The sequence below is a fragment of the Tachypleus tridentatus genome, chromosome 9 (genome assembly GCF_004210375.1).
Source record: "Tachypleus tridentatus isolate NWPU-2018 chromosome 9, ASM421037v1, whole genome shotgun sequence".
Taxonomy (NCBI): Eukaryota; Metazoa; Arthropoda; class Merostomata; order Xiphosura; family Limulidae; genus Tachypleus; species Tachypleus tridentatus.
The window spans coordinates 40,165,884-40,186,156 of NC_134833.1; the positions used below are offsets into that span (position 1 = coordinate 40,165,884).

The following is a 20,273-nucleotide window of genomic DNA, read 5'->3' on the forward strand; positions in this document are numbered from 1 at the left end:
ATTGTGTGTATTCTTAACGTAGTGTAGCTTAAAAGCATTACCTATATACTTTTGTTGGTAAGCAACATAACATAGAAAACGTTGTTGGAATACATTGTTACCAAAATGCGCTGGCTCCTCTATATATATCAGTAGTTGTTATATGAAGAACCATTTCTTTTCTATCTTGGTTTTTACTAGCTAGCCTCATTAAAATAATGCACGCAAGCACGTGGATAAGATGAGTAATACCCAGGTGCACACCCTCATTGACCACTTAGTATGGGTGCAAAATTTCTGGTTTCTAAGTTCTTTCTTCTTGGAACCATGACAGATACATACACACACATATAGATACACAATGCGCACACTCATGCACATGAATATTTCTTTTTTATTTGTTTTTCACATAAAAAATGCATACGCATACGCCCGTAAATAAATAATAATATCCAGGATCAAGTTTCTAGGTTCTTAGTTCTTGGAGCTATGGCAGTTACATATTATTTCTGTGTGATCTTTATTGCTTGCTTACGTCACAGAAAGATGCGTATGCGCATGCCCCATACACGTGGATAAAAATCACCAGTTGTACTCCATCATGGTCAATTTAGTATGTGGACAAAAACTCAGGTTTCTAAGTTCATTTTTCATGGAGCTATGGCGGTCACACACACACACACAGACACGCCATTTTATTATTATAGATAAACGATTGTATGAAAGACAAAGCAGATAGCATTTTGACGGTCTCTTCGAATTCCATCTTTTGTGGCATTTATCCATGAAATACTTGATGTGATATTTTCACTTTTTTCCGTTCGTTAAACTAGTTTTAAAGGAACGATAAGAAACGTTGTATGAAACATTTGAAATCAGATAGAAAGCTAAAAAATGCACATAAAAAGTAATTAAGAACAGCGTTTCTGTTACTTGTGCTTTATTTCTAGATTGAAGAACTTCGTAAAAACATCTTATGATACAAAGTGTACATGAGAACGAGGGTTAGGGCTCGTAACCCTTACATGTGTGTAAAATGGCCAAAACACATATACGACTTGTTTGTTTGTGATTAAACGCAAAGCTCCACAATGGGTTATCTGTACTCTGCCCACCACGGATATCGAAAACCGGACTCTAGCGTAGTAAGTCCGCAGACATACCACTGTATTACTGGAGGGTCACATATATGATGAAGGAAGTTGTCAGAAATGGCACTTGGTGTAAAATAAAGCATTTCGGATGTCAGAGTTACTCTTATTTTCGTAGCTCGGTGAGCAACTTTTAATAAAGCGTCGTACCGACATTTAGGATATGAAAATGCAAAAGCCAAAACAGACAAGAAGTCAAAAATTAGAAAAGACACACTACGTAATTATACACTCATATAACCTTCATATTACTTCTAATACATTTAATCTTTTTTGCAAAAGTTTGTTTGTTTAGAATTAAGCACAAAGCTACACAGTTTAACAGTGTGAGTCCGCAGACATACCGTTATGCAACTGGGTGCCAACTACGAAAGAAAATTCTTCATTTAATTGTTCAGCTGAAGGAATTTCCAAATGTACATTAGATGTTCTCTTCATATTCGATCTTTTACTGCACGTGTTAGGACTGTATTTAGCATTTTGGTATTTTCAACTTTAACCGCACCTTATGTCTCTATTGTTCCCATTTACGATGGTAAAAATCAGGTTTTGATACATGCTGTAGATATAGCACAGATAGCTTTGTACTTAGTAACAAATGAATCTTACCTAATCTAAAACTATTGACCAGATGAGGGTCATTTAATCAGGAGCTCTCGTCACATTAAAAAAAAAAAATCCACTGTTAATTGAAGAAAAGATTTAGCTGTTACCTTTTACATTGAAATCAGTGGTGGATCTATAGTTGATTGAAAGATAGGATCCAACAACAGGGAGCGAAGAAACCCGCGAGCTAGCTCTTATCGGCGATTTGCAGGTAATGCTGGTTTCACCAGCCTTCCCTCCTATCTGTTCAGGAATTGGCTTAACAAATGATTGCAAACCAAACATGGGCATGATGAGCCTCCAAATATATAAAATGAATATTTGCACGTAAAATTGTTTTTATTGTTCCCCAAAAGGGGTGTCTCAGGCCTCATGGGTCCTTCTCTGAATCCGACACTGAAAATTAACAAGATATTGCGGGGTCAAGTATTGGACCTTTACATCTATAGTCTGGCGTGCTAACCACTAGGTTACGCCTAGCTCTTGGTATTGAAGATAATATTAACTTGGTCTAAATATTGAGGTGAAAACAATAAATAGCTAGCTAGCACAGGTAGCCCTTGTGCAGCTTTGGGCAAAGTTCAGAAAACAAGACAAACAAACAGGCATCCATACATATTTTCCCTAAAGCTACACGAGGGCTATTTGCGATAGCTGTCCCTAATTTAGCAGTGTAAGACTACAGGTAAGGCAGCTATTCATCACCATCCACCGCCAACTCTTGAGCTACTCTTTTATCAACGAAGAGTGGAATTGACCATTACATTATAACGCCCCCACGACCGAAGGGGCGAGCATGTTTGGTGTGACGGGGATTCGATCCCATAGTCCTAAGATTGCGAATCGGACGCCCAAACCACCTATTCCTACCGGACCGCATTTTTCTGATTATTCAGTTAATGAAATAGAAAATAACGTGTTTAAAAGGTTCATATACGCCTTGTTGGTCAAGGAGTTTGATTGAATTTCATGAGAAGCGACTCCAGGACTATCTACGATAGTTGCCCCTAGTTTAGATGTGATCGATTAAAAGGAATGATTTTTTTTTATTTCGCGCAAAGCTACACGAGAGCTATCTGCGCTAGCCGTACCCCTAATTTTGCAGTGTAAGACTAGAGAGAAGGCATCTAGTTATGACCACCCATCGCCAACTCTTGGGCTACTCTTTTACCAACAAATAGCGGGATTGATCGACACATTATAACGCCCTCACAGCTCAGAGGGCGAGCATGTTTAGTGCGATGGAGATTCGAACCCGCAACCATCGTATTACGAGTCGAAATCTAGAAGGGCCTGGCCTAGAAGGTATGAAACAAGTAAACACAATTTACTGCCAGTTTTTTAGGGTACTCTTTCACAAGCGAAAAGTGGTATTGACTGTTAAATTATAACGCCTCCTCAGCTGAATGTATGTGACAGAGGCTTGAATCTGCCACCCTCAGAGTACGACTCAATCGCCCTGACCAGAAATTCGTTTTCTTACAAGTAGCTTGTGTTAAGTTAGAAGGGTTAGAAGGTTATAATTTGATATTGAAATATCACCTTTGAATACTTTTGATCATTTGATGCTTTGCTTTATTTTACATTTCAAGGTTGTAATTTGTATTTTAGCTGCCATTTCTTTGTATTTATTCAATGTGGTATGAAAAATTCTTAAATGTTAAGTAAATAATTGATTTAGGAAGAAATTTGTGTATGGAGTTTGAAAATTCCGATAAATTAATTCATTTTCTCTTGAAAGTTGAGCGTTAATGTTTAATTATTTATTAACTGTAATAAATGGTATTTAGGCAACAAGGATTTGCTTATTATGTGTTTGTTTTCACAGGTATTGAACACAACCATCGCTCAAGATTTGAATCGCATAACCGAAACGTGTAAGACGAAAACTCTCGAACTTCGCCGAGAACGAATTCGACTCATTCGGAAAAAAGTAAAGGAGATGACTGGCAAAGATGTTGATGTTGATCCGGGTAATTATCTGTTATGTTTCTCAGAACTGATTAAACGTAATTTGTGACGTGTTTAAACCATAATTAGATGTGGGAACAGTACAGCAGACCTTAAGATAGTGTTATGCAGTAGTTTTGTATATCGTTTAGTAATATATATATATCGTAGAATACTACTATGAGTCACAAATTTAGCTGGCAGGTGTTAATTTTGGTTATAGATTTTGAAAGACTTACACAATGAGTAATGCCCTATGTCTAAAATGTTTTTTCAAAAATTTTATTTTGAGAATATGAAATGAAAATGACGAATAAATGTTATGCTATGCAGTTACAAGACATAATTCAAAGAAAGCCATAATCAGTTAGAACTCATCTTGGTAAGAAACGTCCAGAGAGCTTTTTTTTTTTTAGATCTTTTAGATCTTATAAAAGTTTTACAACCCCAAATGTATAATTTTGGCAGCTCTGCGGTCATAAAGATGAAAGTTGGCACAAATATTGATTTTCACGCGCAAAACACATTGACACATCAAAGCGTTGGAGGTGCCTATTTTGATATTTTAGAGGGTCAGAACTCACACAAAGCATAATTTGGGAGGGTTTGTAGTCAGTTACTCGGTCGTTTTTTTATGACCAATTTACACAGAATTTTGGTACAAAGATACTTTTCTGCAGGTTCCAGAAATGGTTACATTAAGGTTTGTTGGACAAGGGTTTAGTTTGAATTTTCGCTCAAAGCTGCTCGAGGGCTATCTGCGCTAGCCATCCCTAATTTAGCAGTGTAAAACTAGAGAGAAGGCAGCTAGTCATCCCCACCCACCGTCAAGTCAACTCTTGGGCTGCTCTTTTACCAACGAATGGAACAGACCATCACATTATGACGCCCCCATGGCTGAAAGGGCGAGTATGTTTGGTGTGGCGGGGATTCAAACCCGCGACCCTCAGATTACAAGTTGAGTGCCTTAACCACCTGGTCATGCCAAGCCTTGGACAAGGGTTAAAAATCGGTCAACTTTTCATTTGTCAGCCAGCATAGTTCGCAAAGTGTGTGAGGTCCTTAAAACTGTTGAACTTCACATATTATCACAGACCGAATACTAATGACATTTATGAATTTTATTTTACAGTTATAAATTTTGTAAATATTTGTAGAACTCAGTGTGATGTGGCGTTTCTTTTGCAGGTTAATACTTTTATAATTTTTTTATACCTAAGTTTATGAAATCATATACTGAGTTCAGTTTAGTTTGCTTATATGTATATATAATTATAAAACATGTTTTGTGTTAACCTTAATTTTAGCTTTCGTTGTCATAGTATTAACGTAATCATTTAGTGTTTGTGTTTTCTTATACCAAAACCACATGGGCTGTCTGCTGTGTCCACCGAGGGGAATCGAATCCCTGATTTTAACGTTTTAAATCTGTAGGCTTAACACCGTCCCAGCAGGGGACAGTCATCCAAGAGGATGAAGATTGTTATGGTCCATATATCCAATATAATTGTTAATATCGTTTGGTCATCCAATTTAGAAAGCGACTACAGTGCAAAGACTTGTTCGCTTTATGAAGAGAATGATCTTACATTTGTTCATATATTCTTTAGAGAAGGTGAAGGTCAGGTCAGGCAGAGTTTGAAATTTGGTATTTGGGCTTTGAATTCCTCATAGAATATGAAAACGAAACACCCAAAACCTCTAAGGCAGACGTGAGTACACTTCTAGAAATAGGATTGAAAGGAGTTTGCGTTTTAGAGAGGACAGATTTAGTTGAAGATAGGCTTAACATATAAGGATCTGTTCAGGGTAGTAACTTAAATTCAGATTTTTGAAATAATTAAATCTGGGGTGATGTAAGGACTGTTATCGCAGATTTAAATGAAAATTGATATGAGCATGTGAAGGTTCGTTTAAAACAAGTTTCTAAGCTTATATGTTTGAAATTACCGTAATAAATCCTTTTAATGGGAACCAAGTTTCTTTACTTTTTATTGGGGGGGGGACTTTCAAGATTGGCTCCATGGATTTACTACCACATGTAAATGGTTGCTCAGAATAAGAACTACAACATTTTTAGGTAGTTGTATCTTTCCATGAATTTTCACGAGTAAACCTCCCTTGGAAGTAGTGGTTTTATTTAATATAAATAAATGTGCACGGTGTAACGATACCATTCGAAATATGCGATGTAGCAACATAGACTGAAAAGGTAGCTATAACAGTAACAGCCATAACTTCCCTTTATTCGTGGTGTAAAGACGTTTGGTTGATTTTCCTAGTTAGGTTATGGCTATCTTCGCTTTCAAAGCTGTCGACTTTCTTCCATATGATCATCTTTATGCATGCTTAGGCACGAGAGAACGTGTGGATATTCATGAAGGCTGCACCGTATGTTGAGACCAAACTGTAAAGAATGCGCTTTTATAATAACACCGGTAGTGTTATATTAGTAAATAATATAATAAAGTTAAACTCAGTTTAAAGTATCTTGAAAGTTCCCAAATTTTCTTAATGATGTGGATGATATTCGTCTTGGACTTCCAACAGCAAGTCTAACTTAGGAATATAACTATTTTCCTTAGTATAAGCTTTATTAAAATTGGTATACGATGTCGAATCGTCCATTTTGGAGATTTTTCCCAACCTTTTTTATGCCCCGCACCCCTAAAAAATGTTAATATGTTCTCGCATCCCTCACAGTAATTATTTATTTAAGAATAGAGGTGAAGGTGTCCAAAACAAATTTTTATAATTAGTTTTTAATGATATATAAACAAAAACGAAACTTTTGGAAAAGAAGAAATATTACAACAAACTAAAAGTTGCATAAACCATACATGGCCTACAAAAAAAAAAATTCATCCATGCATGAAATGAAATTTCTTTAAATTTAAAATGTTCATAAACCAATTTAAATTTAATGACTCTTTTGTTCCTGTTTATTGTTCCAGTACCCTTCATATAAACAAAAAAAAATTGTTATCTCGCATTTCCTGGAACGCTATCTCGCACCCCTGGTTGGGAACCACTGGTTTAGTATATTTAATCTAAAGACGTTCAGTGTTTGAGAGCCAGTTTCGCATGTGTATCAGTAAATTTAAGAGACGTATGACACCTTATATCATTGTATGAATAATAAAGTTTTGTATGCATTTTTTACATTTCATTTATTTTCTTCTGGTATCTGATCTCATAGAACCAAAGTTACAAGTAACAGTTTTATGTTCTATACGAAGGACTGGAAGATTAACTAGTTTACTTGTTCTTTTTTATGGAATATCGTAACAACGTAATAGTTTAACTATTAATGGTGCCTCAAATATTCGTAATTTAAATGAATTCCCAGTTCATTTCATCGTATTTACAATTCATCGAATTTATAACAAACTTCTAATTTGAAATGCATGTATCAGAGTCGTATAAGAATGTTAATAGCTCATTTCATACAATATGTATCTAATCTAATGCTGATCAGAGCTCTTACTAAGTTGATTTTGTTATGTTTTTAAGTTAGGATAAATATTTTACTGTATGTGAAGAAACAGCATGAAGTGTAGCAATAGATTGCTGTTAGTTATTAGTTATTGTCATGTTTTTCCCTCGCAAGTATAATGTTTTCTATCTTCATGTCTTCTAGATGCATGTTTTTGTACACATGATAATAAAGATGTTAGGTTGCTCCAGATATATTTAAAATGCCATCTTCTTAAAACTAAAACTCTACACATTAAACAAATGAGAAATGGTTGGTCTGTAATGTAACCTGTATGAAAAGAAATTCTAAAATTCTTAATTTCAAAAGTAATTTGAATGGACCATGCTCATAACATGGTCAACAATATTCTGTTAGATTTATCTCGAAATTGTTCAATTATTATTACGTTTTACAGTTTTTGCTTAGAGAATTCGGGAGCATCAGTGTATTATGTCTATGTTTGTTCTGGTTTATTATTACTTCCGTGGTACTGGCTGGTATTATCGATCAACCATAATTACATTATTGAACATGTGGTATCACAGGCATTTTATATTAAAGTTTATATCCTCATAATTATCCACTGAGATCATTAAACTAATAACACATTCAAATATACAGAGTCAAGTTATGTGACAACACATTAAATAATAGTGACGTAATTAATCCATTTTTCATCTCATCGCCCCTTAAATGGTATACCTTAGACAAGAAGGTTGAACGTGTTCTATTGTACGCAGACAACTTCGTGTGTAAGTAAATATAAGTTGTGTATGATGCGCAAAGACAGCTGCAACTTAATATTTATGGAGAAGTGGAAATGTCAAAAGTTCTTACAGTCAAAACGTTCTAAAATATCTAGTAAAAAAGTAAAATATAATTCGATTGCTGCGCACGATGTAGGTCAAGCTTTTGAAAATAAATCACAAACGTAAATTCTTCCACACAATACATATGTATTCATGTGTGCTTACTGATTTCTTGTCCATGTCTCTAGTCAATAAAACGTTACTATTTTTTAATTTCGTTGGTCATAATTGCGAGCTTCGTCAAAGGTTTTAGTGAGACACACAATGGAAAGACGTGGTAAGATTTTTTCTCCTTACGTAACAAGAGATTACACTGTCCGTTGCTATGCTACAATATTTTGATGTTTTGTAGTTATAGTGGCTGACGCAGACGTTATAGAAGACGACGCAGCAGCTGATGAACAGGTGGCGCAGCTCTTTGAGGCGGACAACCCAGAAGAACAAGTAAGATTATGACACTTTGTTGTTTAACCTATAAGACAACCGTTTTCAGTGTGGAATTTTTTAAACATTTTCATGGAGAATGTAGATATTTAAGCTGTTTAATTTATTTCATGTTGGAAATGATATTCATTTCTTACTCTGTATTATTGTTATATAACGATTGCTAAAATTGCAGCCTAAAATCAGAAAGCGTACAGCAAGCACTGTTTATTGATATAAAATTTCAACAGAGACCAGTGTGTAGGATGTAGGTGGTTGGCCTTTGCAGAATTTTTTTTCCACAATAACAATTATACGTTTCCGTTTTGTTTGTTTTTTGAAAACTCAGGGTTTAACAAATAAAATTCCTTCCAGTAAAGAGCGCTACTTGTCTCCTCTCTGACAACGTATAATGTTTCACCGAGCACCGTTCAGAACAGTATGTGTTCCAGATATATTGAATCGGGCTCACGTCAAGTGAGGTTTTCGTCCATTAGAATGAAAGATGGGCCAACTACACTCGTAATGGGATTGAGAATTTCACGTGTTTTTCTCATACCAGTTAGTGTGTAGATGGTGTGCAGGCCTGTACGGATAGTTCACATTATTATTGACTTAACCTCAAAGACAGTCTGTTGAACATTGCATATATTCGTACCGTTCTTGAGATGATCATTTTTGTGCGAGCGAAACATTTTTAGATAATTTATGGCCGTTGAAATATTTACCCCTTTTGTTTGTTTAAGTTGTTTATGGAGACTATGGTATTGATATTTTTTCATCACCTAGCGGTAACTGTTAGACACCAGCCCTACACTACTATTGTTACTTTGTGTCGACTACTTCCACACATTTTTCTTTTTGGGACTCTACTGTGTTAAAAAACAAAGGGACTTCAGGCTGTACAAATTATGCTTTAGGTAATTATAAGTTAGATTACCACTCGATAGAGAAAGACATCCAAGCATGATTATGACTCTTTCCTGATCTGTCTCGCTTAGGTTAATGGTTGGAATTTGGTTAATGACTGCTACACTACATACATTAAGTTTTTTACCCCAAATGAAAAACTGCCTTTGAAAGAAGTTATGAACAACTGACCAGGATGTGCGAGACTAGCCTTTTATATCGCGTGGATTATTTCCATGTGATTACCTTAATGACTAGGAATTTCATTGTATTCTAAAAGATTTGTAATAAAACATTAAGGGTAGTTCAGTACGAGTTTCATGTGTTGTCCACTTTTGGGAGGATATATTTCTTCTTAAGATTTGTGAAGTGGTTTATCAGATATTTTTTTCAGGTAATCTAAACCATTATCAATGCGGAAACGAAGAAATATTCATTATTCTTCACATATGTAACTTTTAGCAGCCTTGAAAAACGTGAAAAAACATACAACTAAATTTTAAGGGACTTTATCTATTTTAACCAACCTGCACAATTACCTTTTACCTCAATCTAAATAATTATAACTGAAATTACATAAAGAGCTAATAAGGTAGTTGCAGTAAATGAAAACCACACGTTTCCTGAACGTCTTGGTGGTTTGTTAAGAAATTTGAATTTATAACTCAAGACACCACAGACGTTTGTGATACAAGGCTTAGATTACCTGACACCATGAGTAACATGTTCACAAATATGTATGTTATCGTCTGTTTAAGGCTGAAGGTAGCGTACATAATTATAAAAGATGTTTAAAGTGTTCACCGATGACTTTTTCAAGTTCTTCACTAGATGGACAACGGTTGCAGCTGTGCAGCATTGTTAAATGAACTATCTATACGTTCCATAAAGAGGTGAACTGTTGCAATTGTGCAACATTATTAAACAAACTATTTTATTGGCTGCATGGAGTGGCCAATGGCTGTAAATGTGCAATATTGTTAAAAGAACCATCCTCTGTGTTTCATAAAGTGGTCAACGCTTGCAGTTGTACAGAATTGTTGAATTAACCATTTTATGTGTTTAATAGATTGTCCATTGGTTGCAAGTGTACAACATTATTAAATAAAGCATCTTTTGTGCGCCTCATAAAATGGCCAATGGCTTTAATCGTGTAATGTTGTTAAACGAACCATTTCGCCTGTTCTTTTATCTTCAACTTTATACACACCCTGGATGCCACAACGTATGATAATATCCATATTGTTATACATATAAATTTCAACGTCGCATATACTGATAAGTTTCTTAGCAATTTATACAGATATTTAGGAAAGATTTTTACTCTCTAGATAACAACAATAATAAGATTTTAATAGTCCTGATGAAGCCGCAATGACGAAACATTGGTTGAAATAGAAAGTTTTGATATTATTAGCTGGAGAGTGAAGGTCATTTTTTCTAAAGCTCTTGTTAAATTGTCAAAATTTTCCAATATCCACTGCAAATTCTTAAAAAAAGATTTGGTTTGTTTGGATTTTCGCACAAAGCTACATAAGGGCTATCTGCGCTAGCCATTCCTAATATAGCAGTGTAAGACTAGAAGAAAGGCAGTTAATCATCACCACCCACTGCTTACTCTTTAACTTCTTTACTAACGAATAGGAGGAATGACCGTCACATTATAATGCCCCCCGGCTAAAAGACCGAGCATCTTTGATAGGAAAAGGATTTGAACCTCCGCCCTTCAAATTGCGATTTGAACACCGCTCTAATCACCAAGCCATGGCAGGCTACTTTTAAAACATGTGGAGACATTTTTGACAAATACCATTTTCTTTTTGTGCAGTTGTTTTAAGAATTACCATCTTGTTTACAATCGTTAAGAAATTATTTTTAGGTTTCTCAAGGTGAAAGTTGCATGGGTATATTTTAATATGGTATTACTGCAACATGGTGATAAAGAAAAACAACAGCTATTGATTAACATATAAAAACGTGATATTCCAGGAGACGTGTGTGTTGTTAATTGAAACGCAAATAGGAGAAAAACTCGTGTCCATGCTCAGTTTCATTTATTATAATATTGAATTATCTAATTTATATGTACACATTTTAGATATGTTTGTGTACAACATGAACTTCTACGTTAAGTGTAGAATACGAAACATTGTGGTAACTGATAAAATTTGTGTCGACTAACTAAAATGTCGGAGGTGAAAGGTTTGGGACTATTACTGTAGATGTTGATTGTTTGTTATTAGTATTATTATCCCTTGAAGTGTTAAACACAATAAAGTAATTCAACATATTTTTCTTATAGAGGTAAACACAATATTACTAAAACATAGCTGAATATTGTTGAGGTGACAACAACCATAAAATATTATGAAATGCAGAAAAATTTTAACGATATTTTACGATTTTAACAAGTCAGATTCATATTCAGCGTTGATTTAAGTTGTAATATAATTGAATGTCATGCTAATACCAGTGATGGATCCAGAATTGATCGAAATGGGGCCCAACAACAGAGTGCACAGAGACATGTGAGTGAGCACTTATGGAGCGGAGATTACATTGGCTTTACTTGTCTTCCCTCCTTTCTATTCAGCATACGTTTGTAGGAATTGTATTACTAAATAAATGGAAACCAAAAATTGGCATGATGAATCTCCAAATACATCAGCCATAATAATATAAATTACTGTTAATTTGCAGTCACTATTGTTCATTAACCTTAAAATATTTACAACTAAAATGTGAAAATTCATGTCATTGTTATAATATTCATGTGGATTGATCATTCGTGTATTGTTAATGCAATATTAATTTAATATCATATTATGAGTACAGACTGGTAAATATTGTATTATTTATTGAGAACAATGCAACGTAGCTGGAATAACTGTTTGTTGTTGTATTGTTTACTTAATACTGTGGAGTTTCAATGCGTCAATGTAGAGTAACTGGTCATTGCTGTATTGTTATCATAATTTTAAGTTAATACGATACAATGAATACTGAGTAATTGGTTATTGTTGTATTGTTCATTGAAAACCATACAGTGCAGCTAGAGTAAAAGTTTGTTGTTCTGTCTATGATACCATATGGTCAGTGTGGAGTGTATTGTTAACGTAACTGAACTTAATATAATGCGAGTACATAGTAACTGTTCGTTGTTGTATTCTTTGCTTAATGCCACGTGGTTAATGTGGACATTTTCGTTTTAAATATGGGATAACTAAACATTATTACGTTCTTTATGTACTTCAGTTGTGTAGTAACTGATCATTTTTGTATTAGAATGTATATGCTTAAGAAACATGTTATATGGGGAAATGGCCATTAATAACGATAAAACATTCTAAATTCCTTGTTAATGTTATTTACTACATTGGTATCGAAGTTTTGTGATGATAGATCTTAACAGTCAATATTGTAGCACGCATTGGGAAATCATAATCACTGTACATCTGACATTTTGTATAAAATATTCCAACTACTGGTCACTGTACTGTTTAGTCATATGTTATATAGTTATTTCTGGAAGTTATATTATTATCGTTAGTATTATTCCATGTTACACATGATATATTTGTGTTTCTAGAATAATTCTCTTTCACCGGGACCACAGATGCCTCCTGCCCCCACACCTGTACCAATAAATGAACTGGCTCCTCCTCCAACAAACGAAGAAATTTTTGGTAAGACATTTATAGTTTACCGTCAGCTGGCCTTTTATCTCTATAAGTGATGTGGTCATATTAGATTTAAAAAAGTGAACACAAACCTACTTTTAATTAATAGAAAATGCAGAGTTAGTCATTTAAAAAAATCAAAAAATAACTAGAATGGTGTAGAACAAAATATGTCAAATAAAAACCAACGTTTTACCACATTTAACATAGCGTTATAAGGTACTCAGCACAACTAAACACGACCATTAAATTACCCCGTTAATGACGTCACGAATATAACCTTTCACTTAGCATATGTATAAACCTACTCCTTGTGTTTTGTTTATTATAGGTTTTTATTTCTTTATTAAAATAGCTTCGACAAAAATAATTCAAACAATCTTGTTTTCATTACAATGTTCTATATCTTTAAAATGTTGGTAAACATGTGGTAGAACATTTCCATGTCCTGTTATTCAAGTTGTTAATTTCCCATCGGTCTCCCCTATATAGAGAATTTTACAGTCCGTACTAGGACTGTTATATCTACTTTTCCGTTGTTAATATCCTCTTCACACCAAAGATGCTTGCCCTTTCAGCGGTGGGCACGTTATAATGTGCGGTTAATCCCACTTTTCGTTGGTAAAAGAGTAGCCCAAGAGTTGGCGGTGGGTGGTGACGACTAGCTGCCTTCCCTCTAGTCTTACACTGCTAAATTAGGGACGGCTAGCGCAGATAGCCCTCGTGTAGCTTTGCGCGAAATTCAAAAACAAACTTCATTCCTTTATGTTGCACGCTCAATTTTTTTTCGGCCTCATCTTATTGTGTCCACACCTAAGGTGTTTTTTATTAGATATCACGACTTTTTGTAAATACGCAACAAGTAAAAAAGTGACATTCGATAGTAACCCACATTAGCTTTAGGATCGCAACCCTATTCTTCAGAACAGATTTTTTACTTTACAGAACCAACCAAATTCTTCAAAATATATTGTGGTAGTTTTTCCTCTCCGAAACGGTGTTAATAGCCTGTTTAGAGTAATGCCATGGCCAGGTGGTTAAGGCGCTCGCCTTGTGATCTGAGGGTCGCGGGTTCGAATCCCGTTGCACGAAACATGCTTGCTCTTTTAGTTGTGGGGACTTTATAATGTGACGGTCAATCCAACTATTCGTTGGTAAAAGAGTAGTCTAAGAATTGGTGGTGGATAGGGATGATTAGCTGTCTTCCCTTTTGTCTACCACTGCTAAATTAGAAAGGGCTAGCGCAGATAGCCCTCGTGTAGCTTTGCGCAAAAAACAAACAATTATAGTAATTTCATGGAATTTAGATTAATATACTTTTTTAGTAATTACTCCTATGCAGTCGGTACATCCTTACCAAGCATCATTATTTGTGCTAATTGCTTAAACTAATATTACGTGCCACGAAGAAAAAATAGGAAAAAAACTCTTATCAGAATTGGAGATGTTATTTGTGGTATATTTTTCAATGAATTACCTTGTGATTTGGTATGTGAAGTAAGAGTGCAGTGGAGAACACTGAGTGAAAATGTGTCAGTCTGGGGTACAGAAGGTGGAAAATCGCTAAACTGTAACTGCTGTTAATAAAAGATATAGTATGTCCTACAGGTTGTTTTGACCGTGCGACAAACAACCGTATGTCTTGATTAATTAAGTTCTGTCTACGAATAGCCTTTCTTAGTTTTGAAGTGATATACTAGAGAGACTGTTTGTTTTGAATTTTCGCGCAAAGTTACACGAGGGCTATCTGCGCTAGCCGTCTCCACTTTAGTAGTGTAAGAATAGACAGAGTGCAGTTTCTCATTACCACCCACCGCCAACTCTTGGATAATTCTTTTAGCATCAAATAGTGGGATTGACCGTCACATAATAAAGTTCTCCCGGCCAAAAAGGTGAGCATGTGTAGATTGACATGGATTTGAATCCGCAACCTTCAGATTATGAGTCGAGTACCCTAACCACCTGGCCATACCAGACAAAAACTAGAGGGTAGTCTACATAGTTTTGAAGTGATAGAGTAGAGTGAAGCCTAGACACTCACCCGCTACCAATTCTGGCTAATCTTACCTGACGGAATTAGTTGTGAACGTATCTCTTATAAACATTCCATGGCCCCAACTTGCGGACCATGTTGCTTTGGCAACAGAACGCAAACCGTGAATCCACGTATTGTTGTTTTTTTATACTGGTCACTCTAACCTTTCAGCCACGATCAGCTGTGATTGTTAGAGATCAACCAAAAGCGTTTTTTGTGTGTTTATAAAATACAGTAATGTAGAAGAAAGTTTGAATTAATGGAAGTGATGAGGTTTTCATTATGGCTTCACCACCATATCTAATAAGTCGTTCACTGAGCTTTAAGATACAAGAAAAGTAGGTTAAAGATATGCTAATTAAGAGGATTATTCTCTTAAGAATGTGTTTTGTTCAATATATATTCTACATTTTAAACACTTTTATTGATCGGTCCGGCATGGCCAGGTGGGTTAAGGCGTGTGACTTCTGATATGAGGGTCGCGGGTTCGAATTCCCGTCCCACCAAACATGCTTACCCTTTCAATCACACTATTCGTTGGTAAAAGAGTGGCCAAGAGTTGGCGGTGTGGGGTGATGACTAGCTGCCTTCCCTCCAGGCTAAATTAGGTACGGCTAGCGCAGATAGCCCTCGAGTAGCTTTTATTTATTGGGAACTATTAGTATTCTCATCAAAATGTGTAACATCAGTGAAGAAAAGAAATAACAAGTGAAGGGTCTTCTGCTAGTATAGCGGTAAGTCTACGGATTTACAACGCTAAAATCAAGGGTTCGATTCCCCTCGGTGAACTCAGCAGATAGCCTGATGTGGCTTTGCTATATATCAGAAAACACAAACATAAAAGGACGTAAAGTAGTTATGAGTAATTAACTGTGGCAGGATAGTCACATGTGACTGAGATACCTAAAACAGTTTAGGTTATCAGTGAGAAGTAAACAAATATGTAATAAAAATTATTTTTATTTTATGTCGAAAAACACGTTTTGTGATATTTTTTTACGTCGTAATTTGTCAAAATTTGTACGTTAATGTTTTAAACATTATTTTCCGGGACCACACGTCGATACTGGAAACGTAATTGTCCGAGATCTCACACTGACACTTCAAAAATAATTATCTAAAGCCTCACATTGATACTGTAAACATGATTGATTGTCCAATATTCCACACTAATATTTCAAAAAGGATTTTGCAGTAATTTAATTCAGAATATAAATTACATTTGATGTTATTTTTGACTATGTTTTCCTATACAAGAACTAATATTATTTGAACTATTTTGTGCCTTTTTCAAGATCCTAACTTTAGTTTCCGTTTGTTTTTGTCTTTAAATTAGAAAGTAAAATCTCGTTTTGATACAAATTTAAAAATTGTATAATTCTGCAATTATTACTGATTGATTTATTTATTTGAAATAAAACTAATTTATGAATTGTCATGTAGGATTATACTGTGTTTATAATATCTTTTCTTGTTTATTTGTAAAATAAAAATAGTATATGAATAGTCGTATAGAATTGTTCTGTGTCCAGTGTAATTTCTTATGTAGCAATTACATGATATGACTATTAAAAATTAAGTTTTTAAAACTAAAACTTACTTAGTTTGAACTATGCAACTACTTTTCGTCTTGTGTATTGCCTTCACTCGTGAAATATGTAATATTTCTTGCTTGTTCATAAACTATGTACGTTCGCCATGGAAGTGGTTCGCATATTCCGCCATATCGTGTTATTTTATATTTGGCTCTCGGCGCACCCAGAGATAAAGAACTGGGTAAAGTGAGATTAAACCGCCCATTTTCTGTATAGCATACACAGAGAATCTCTACAGCAGTTGCTAGATTAAATGCAACATTGTATGTATTTTTATGATTAAGGCCCGAGTAACCAATAGTCATAGACCCTCGAGCAGTATGGTGCTTAAATAATTTTCAAAAACATGTCTAAGTGATCGATGTAATTAATGAGTCTTCCAGACAGTAAAATCCTGGCTTCTATTCCTCGCAGTGAACACAACGGATAGTCCGGTGTGGCTTTGTTCTAAAGCAGTTAGATAGTCAAAGGGTCAGTAGACCCTATTGATAAACCTAGGGTTAATTTTCGCCGATCTAAATAGTTTAAGACAATATGTATATTTCGGGTTGTTTAAACTCTTTGTTGCATATAGTTTTCGGGTAGGATGACAATTTTTTTGTTTTTCTCAATAAAAGGTAAGATTGATGAACTGCGAAAGCGTCACGAAGAAGAAGTTGAATATTTTAAGAAAAGCCAGGCTATGAACCATGCGAGAATGGAGATGGGTTTAAAAGAGAAGTTACATGCTCGGCGAAACCGCAGGGACAAGATTCAGGCACATGTCCAAGAAGTTCAGGCTTTGGAAACGGCAGCGTAGAAACTCGACTTTTGTGGCATTCCGTACACGGTGCCTTTTTCTGTGTCGAGTTTGTGTATGTGTGTCACATGTTGGAACACGACACGTCCCACCAAGGTTACTTATAACGGATTTATTCACTTTTTTTAATTTGGTAATACATCTGTGGTAGTTTTGCGTCGTTTTTATTTATACTATTTTATGTGAGAGTTTGTAGTAAAATTAAACTCTGCGGTATAATTATCGGAAGTTTGATTCTTGCAAATAATACTTAATAACAAAGATAAACCGTGCTATTGTAAGGTTGTTTAATGGCGTCCCATTAATAAATACGTAGAGATCTATGCGTATGTTTACTGTTTGTCAAGTCGAATGGGAAATGCCGTATAATAATCCTTGTACGTTACATTACAATTGACTGTAATAAATATGCTGTATGTAAGAACGTAGAGTTGTTTGAAGAAAGTGAATACAAAAGTAAAAGAAGGAAAACTAAATTAGTATATACATATATATATCCTTGTATACCAAAGGTGTAATGGTTATATCATAGCGGTTATGATTTTACAAATTTGTTTTCTTTCATAAAGATTACAAACAAGCAAAAATAATTCTAAAACAAAAATAAGTTTCGTGTTATTTAGTTTTAGGTACATAGACCAGGGTTTGAAGAATTGCCTTTCTGACAAACGTTTAGGTTAGGTTTTCTCACTTGTTCATTGTGACACTGCAGATTGGAGCAGGTTTAAAATTGTTTCGTATTTTCGTTTTGGAATGAAGTTTTTGTATTTAATAACATTATTCTCAGATTATATGTTATTTATAGGGTTATTTACGTTTTACACTAGCTTTTGACTTTTGTTATTAAGCCTACAAAGCAAAAAAATTTCAAAATGGAGCACAGAACCCCATTTTTTAGCGTACAAACCCCCAGACTCACGGAAGTTAAAAGTTAAACAATAATCAATTAATCTTCAACTTGTATAAACACGCAGAATTTGGAAAAAAGATATAGGGATTTGTTTGTTCTGCTGCTTATTGTAATGGCTGCATGATGGCTCTTCCTGATCACGAAAAGGTATTATCCATAAAACCTTGGGATGGTCAGATGAGTGTGTGTTTTTCTTATAGCAAAGCCACATTGGGCTATCTGCTGAGCCCACCAAGGGGAATCGAACCTCCTGATTTTAGCGTTGTAAATCCGCAGATTTACCGCTATGCCAGCGGGGAACATGATCAGATGAAAGTCATTTTATACAAAATATTAAAATTTTTTTGTTAAAGCAGGTAAAAAAATTGTAAATAAGTATTTTGATGCTTAGTTTACCTTTTTAATTAGTCCACCCCTAACGAGTCAGCGAAATATTCACGGATCTAAATTGCTAAAATTCCGGGTTCGATTTCATTGGTAGACCATTGAGTAGCTTTGCGCTAAAACAAACAAACAATCAAAAAGTAGGTAAGGCGTTAAATCAAATATTACTGTACTTGGACCAAAATCGTTTTCATAATTGAAAGAGAATCTTCCAACAGATTTATTTGCTTGTTTATAAACTAGTACGTGTGTGGAGTCTGCGTGGATGACGATAGAATACAGTAAGTTAAGTTTTCTAATTTTAATCTAAAAATAACTGCGTGTATTTTTGTGTAGATTATATTTTACTGATTCAACGCCAAATTCTAGGGTGATGGTATTTACTTCTAACAAAGTTAGTAAGGTTGAACTTCAAATACGTCTACCAATGATAATTTACGTAATTAATTTTACTATTCTGCCAAAGTGTAGACTTACAAATAATATAAGTGTCCTTATCAAAGCTTTCACCTGAGGACTACAGGACTTGTGTATAGCATATAGTTTTTGTTGAAACATGTGTGTTATATTCAATGAAAGTGCCTTATGCCGTTTTATTTTTACAAAGAGCAATTATTGTTTAAAAACAAAACGATTTATGAAACCGGATTATCGGTGTGGTTAACATTTACTTTGCTTCTAATAACATAAAAACGAGATAGAATATCAGTTTGCTACTTGTTTTTAAAGTCAGTTTTGATGCTTCCGTAGAATGGATGGATTGTTAAGTTAGTTAAAAGTTTCCATTTGAAGTCAGGACGTAAAACAAAATAACATAACAAGTGAGATAAAAAATTGAAATGATTTTGATAACTAAAAAAATCAAAAGTCTGTTTCGTTCAAATATTCGTATATACACACTAATATGAGTATTTGATGTATTAATATTTGTGATAACCAGTTAGGGTTTACTTTTCCAAGATTTTGTCTCATACATTGTGATACAAAAGCAGTAGTTTAAGATTTAAAGGTATTTAGCTGTTCGTTTAGAACATTCACAATGTAGAATTGTTCCTATGACTTACAAATGTACTGGAAGTTAAAGACAGTCACGTACAGAATATTCGTTTGGTTATCTTCTTTAACAACAAATAGTTTATATTTTGTGTAGCAGGCACTGCATGCAAAGATTGAGAAAATAAAAAGCACTTTGAAGAAACCGTTGTAGAAAAATGCCTTCTGTTTCCGTTTTTTTCTTTTAAAATGTGTAAGACTGGCTAGTAATAGAACTGTGTAACTACTCTGTCTACTTTTGAAATAGTGAGATGTCAGAACTGGTCAGAATGTTTATTGATTTATTTATGGTTCTCTCTATCACTTGGTTAAGATATATTGAAAACTGATTGTATAGACACAACGGGAAAATGCTAATGTAATTTGTTTAAATTTTTAGAAAAAATAACAAATCAGGATCGTTAACAACTGATTGTATGGACACACAAGAAGAATATTAATTTAATGAGGTTAAGTTGTAACAAAAGCACAACAAAATATGGTCATCAACAACTGATTGTATAGAAACATGG

General features: G+C 34.6%; 1 protein-coding gene across 2 annotated transcripts in view; it reads left to right on the forward strand.

Moving 5' to 3' along the window:
* The window catches only part of LOC143225111 (uncharacterized), a 63,151-nt gene extending 43,248 nt beyond the window's left edge, over positions 1 to 19,903 (forward strand). For both annotated transcript variants that reach the window (XM_076453898.1, XM_076453899.1), the window contains 4 exons: positions 3,565 to 3,709; positions 8,326 to 8,417; positions 12,895 to 12,991; positions 17,233 to 19,903. In XM_076453898.1, the coding sequence (XP_076310013.1) occupies positions 3,565 to 3,709; positions 8,326 to 8,417; positions 12,895 to 12,991; positions 17,233 to 17,414 (516 nt within the window). In that variant the 3' untranslated portion in view covers positions 17,415 to 19,903. The remainder of the gene's footprint in view (positions 1 to 3,564; positions 3,710 to 8,325; positions 8,418 to 12,894; positions 12,992 to 17,232) is intronic.
* Positions 19,904 to 20,273: the final 370 nt, after the last annotated feature.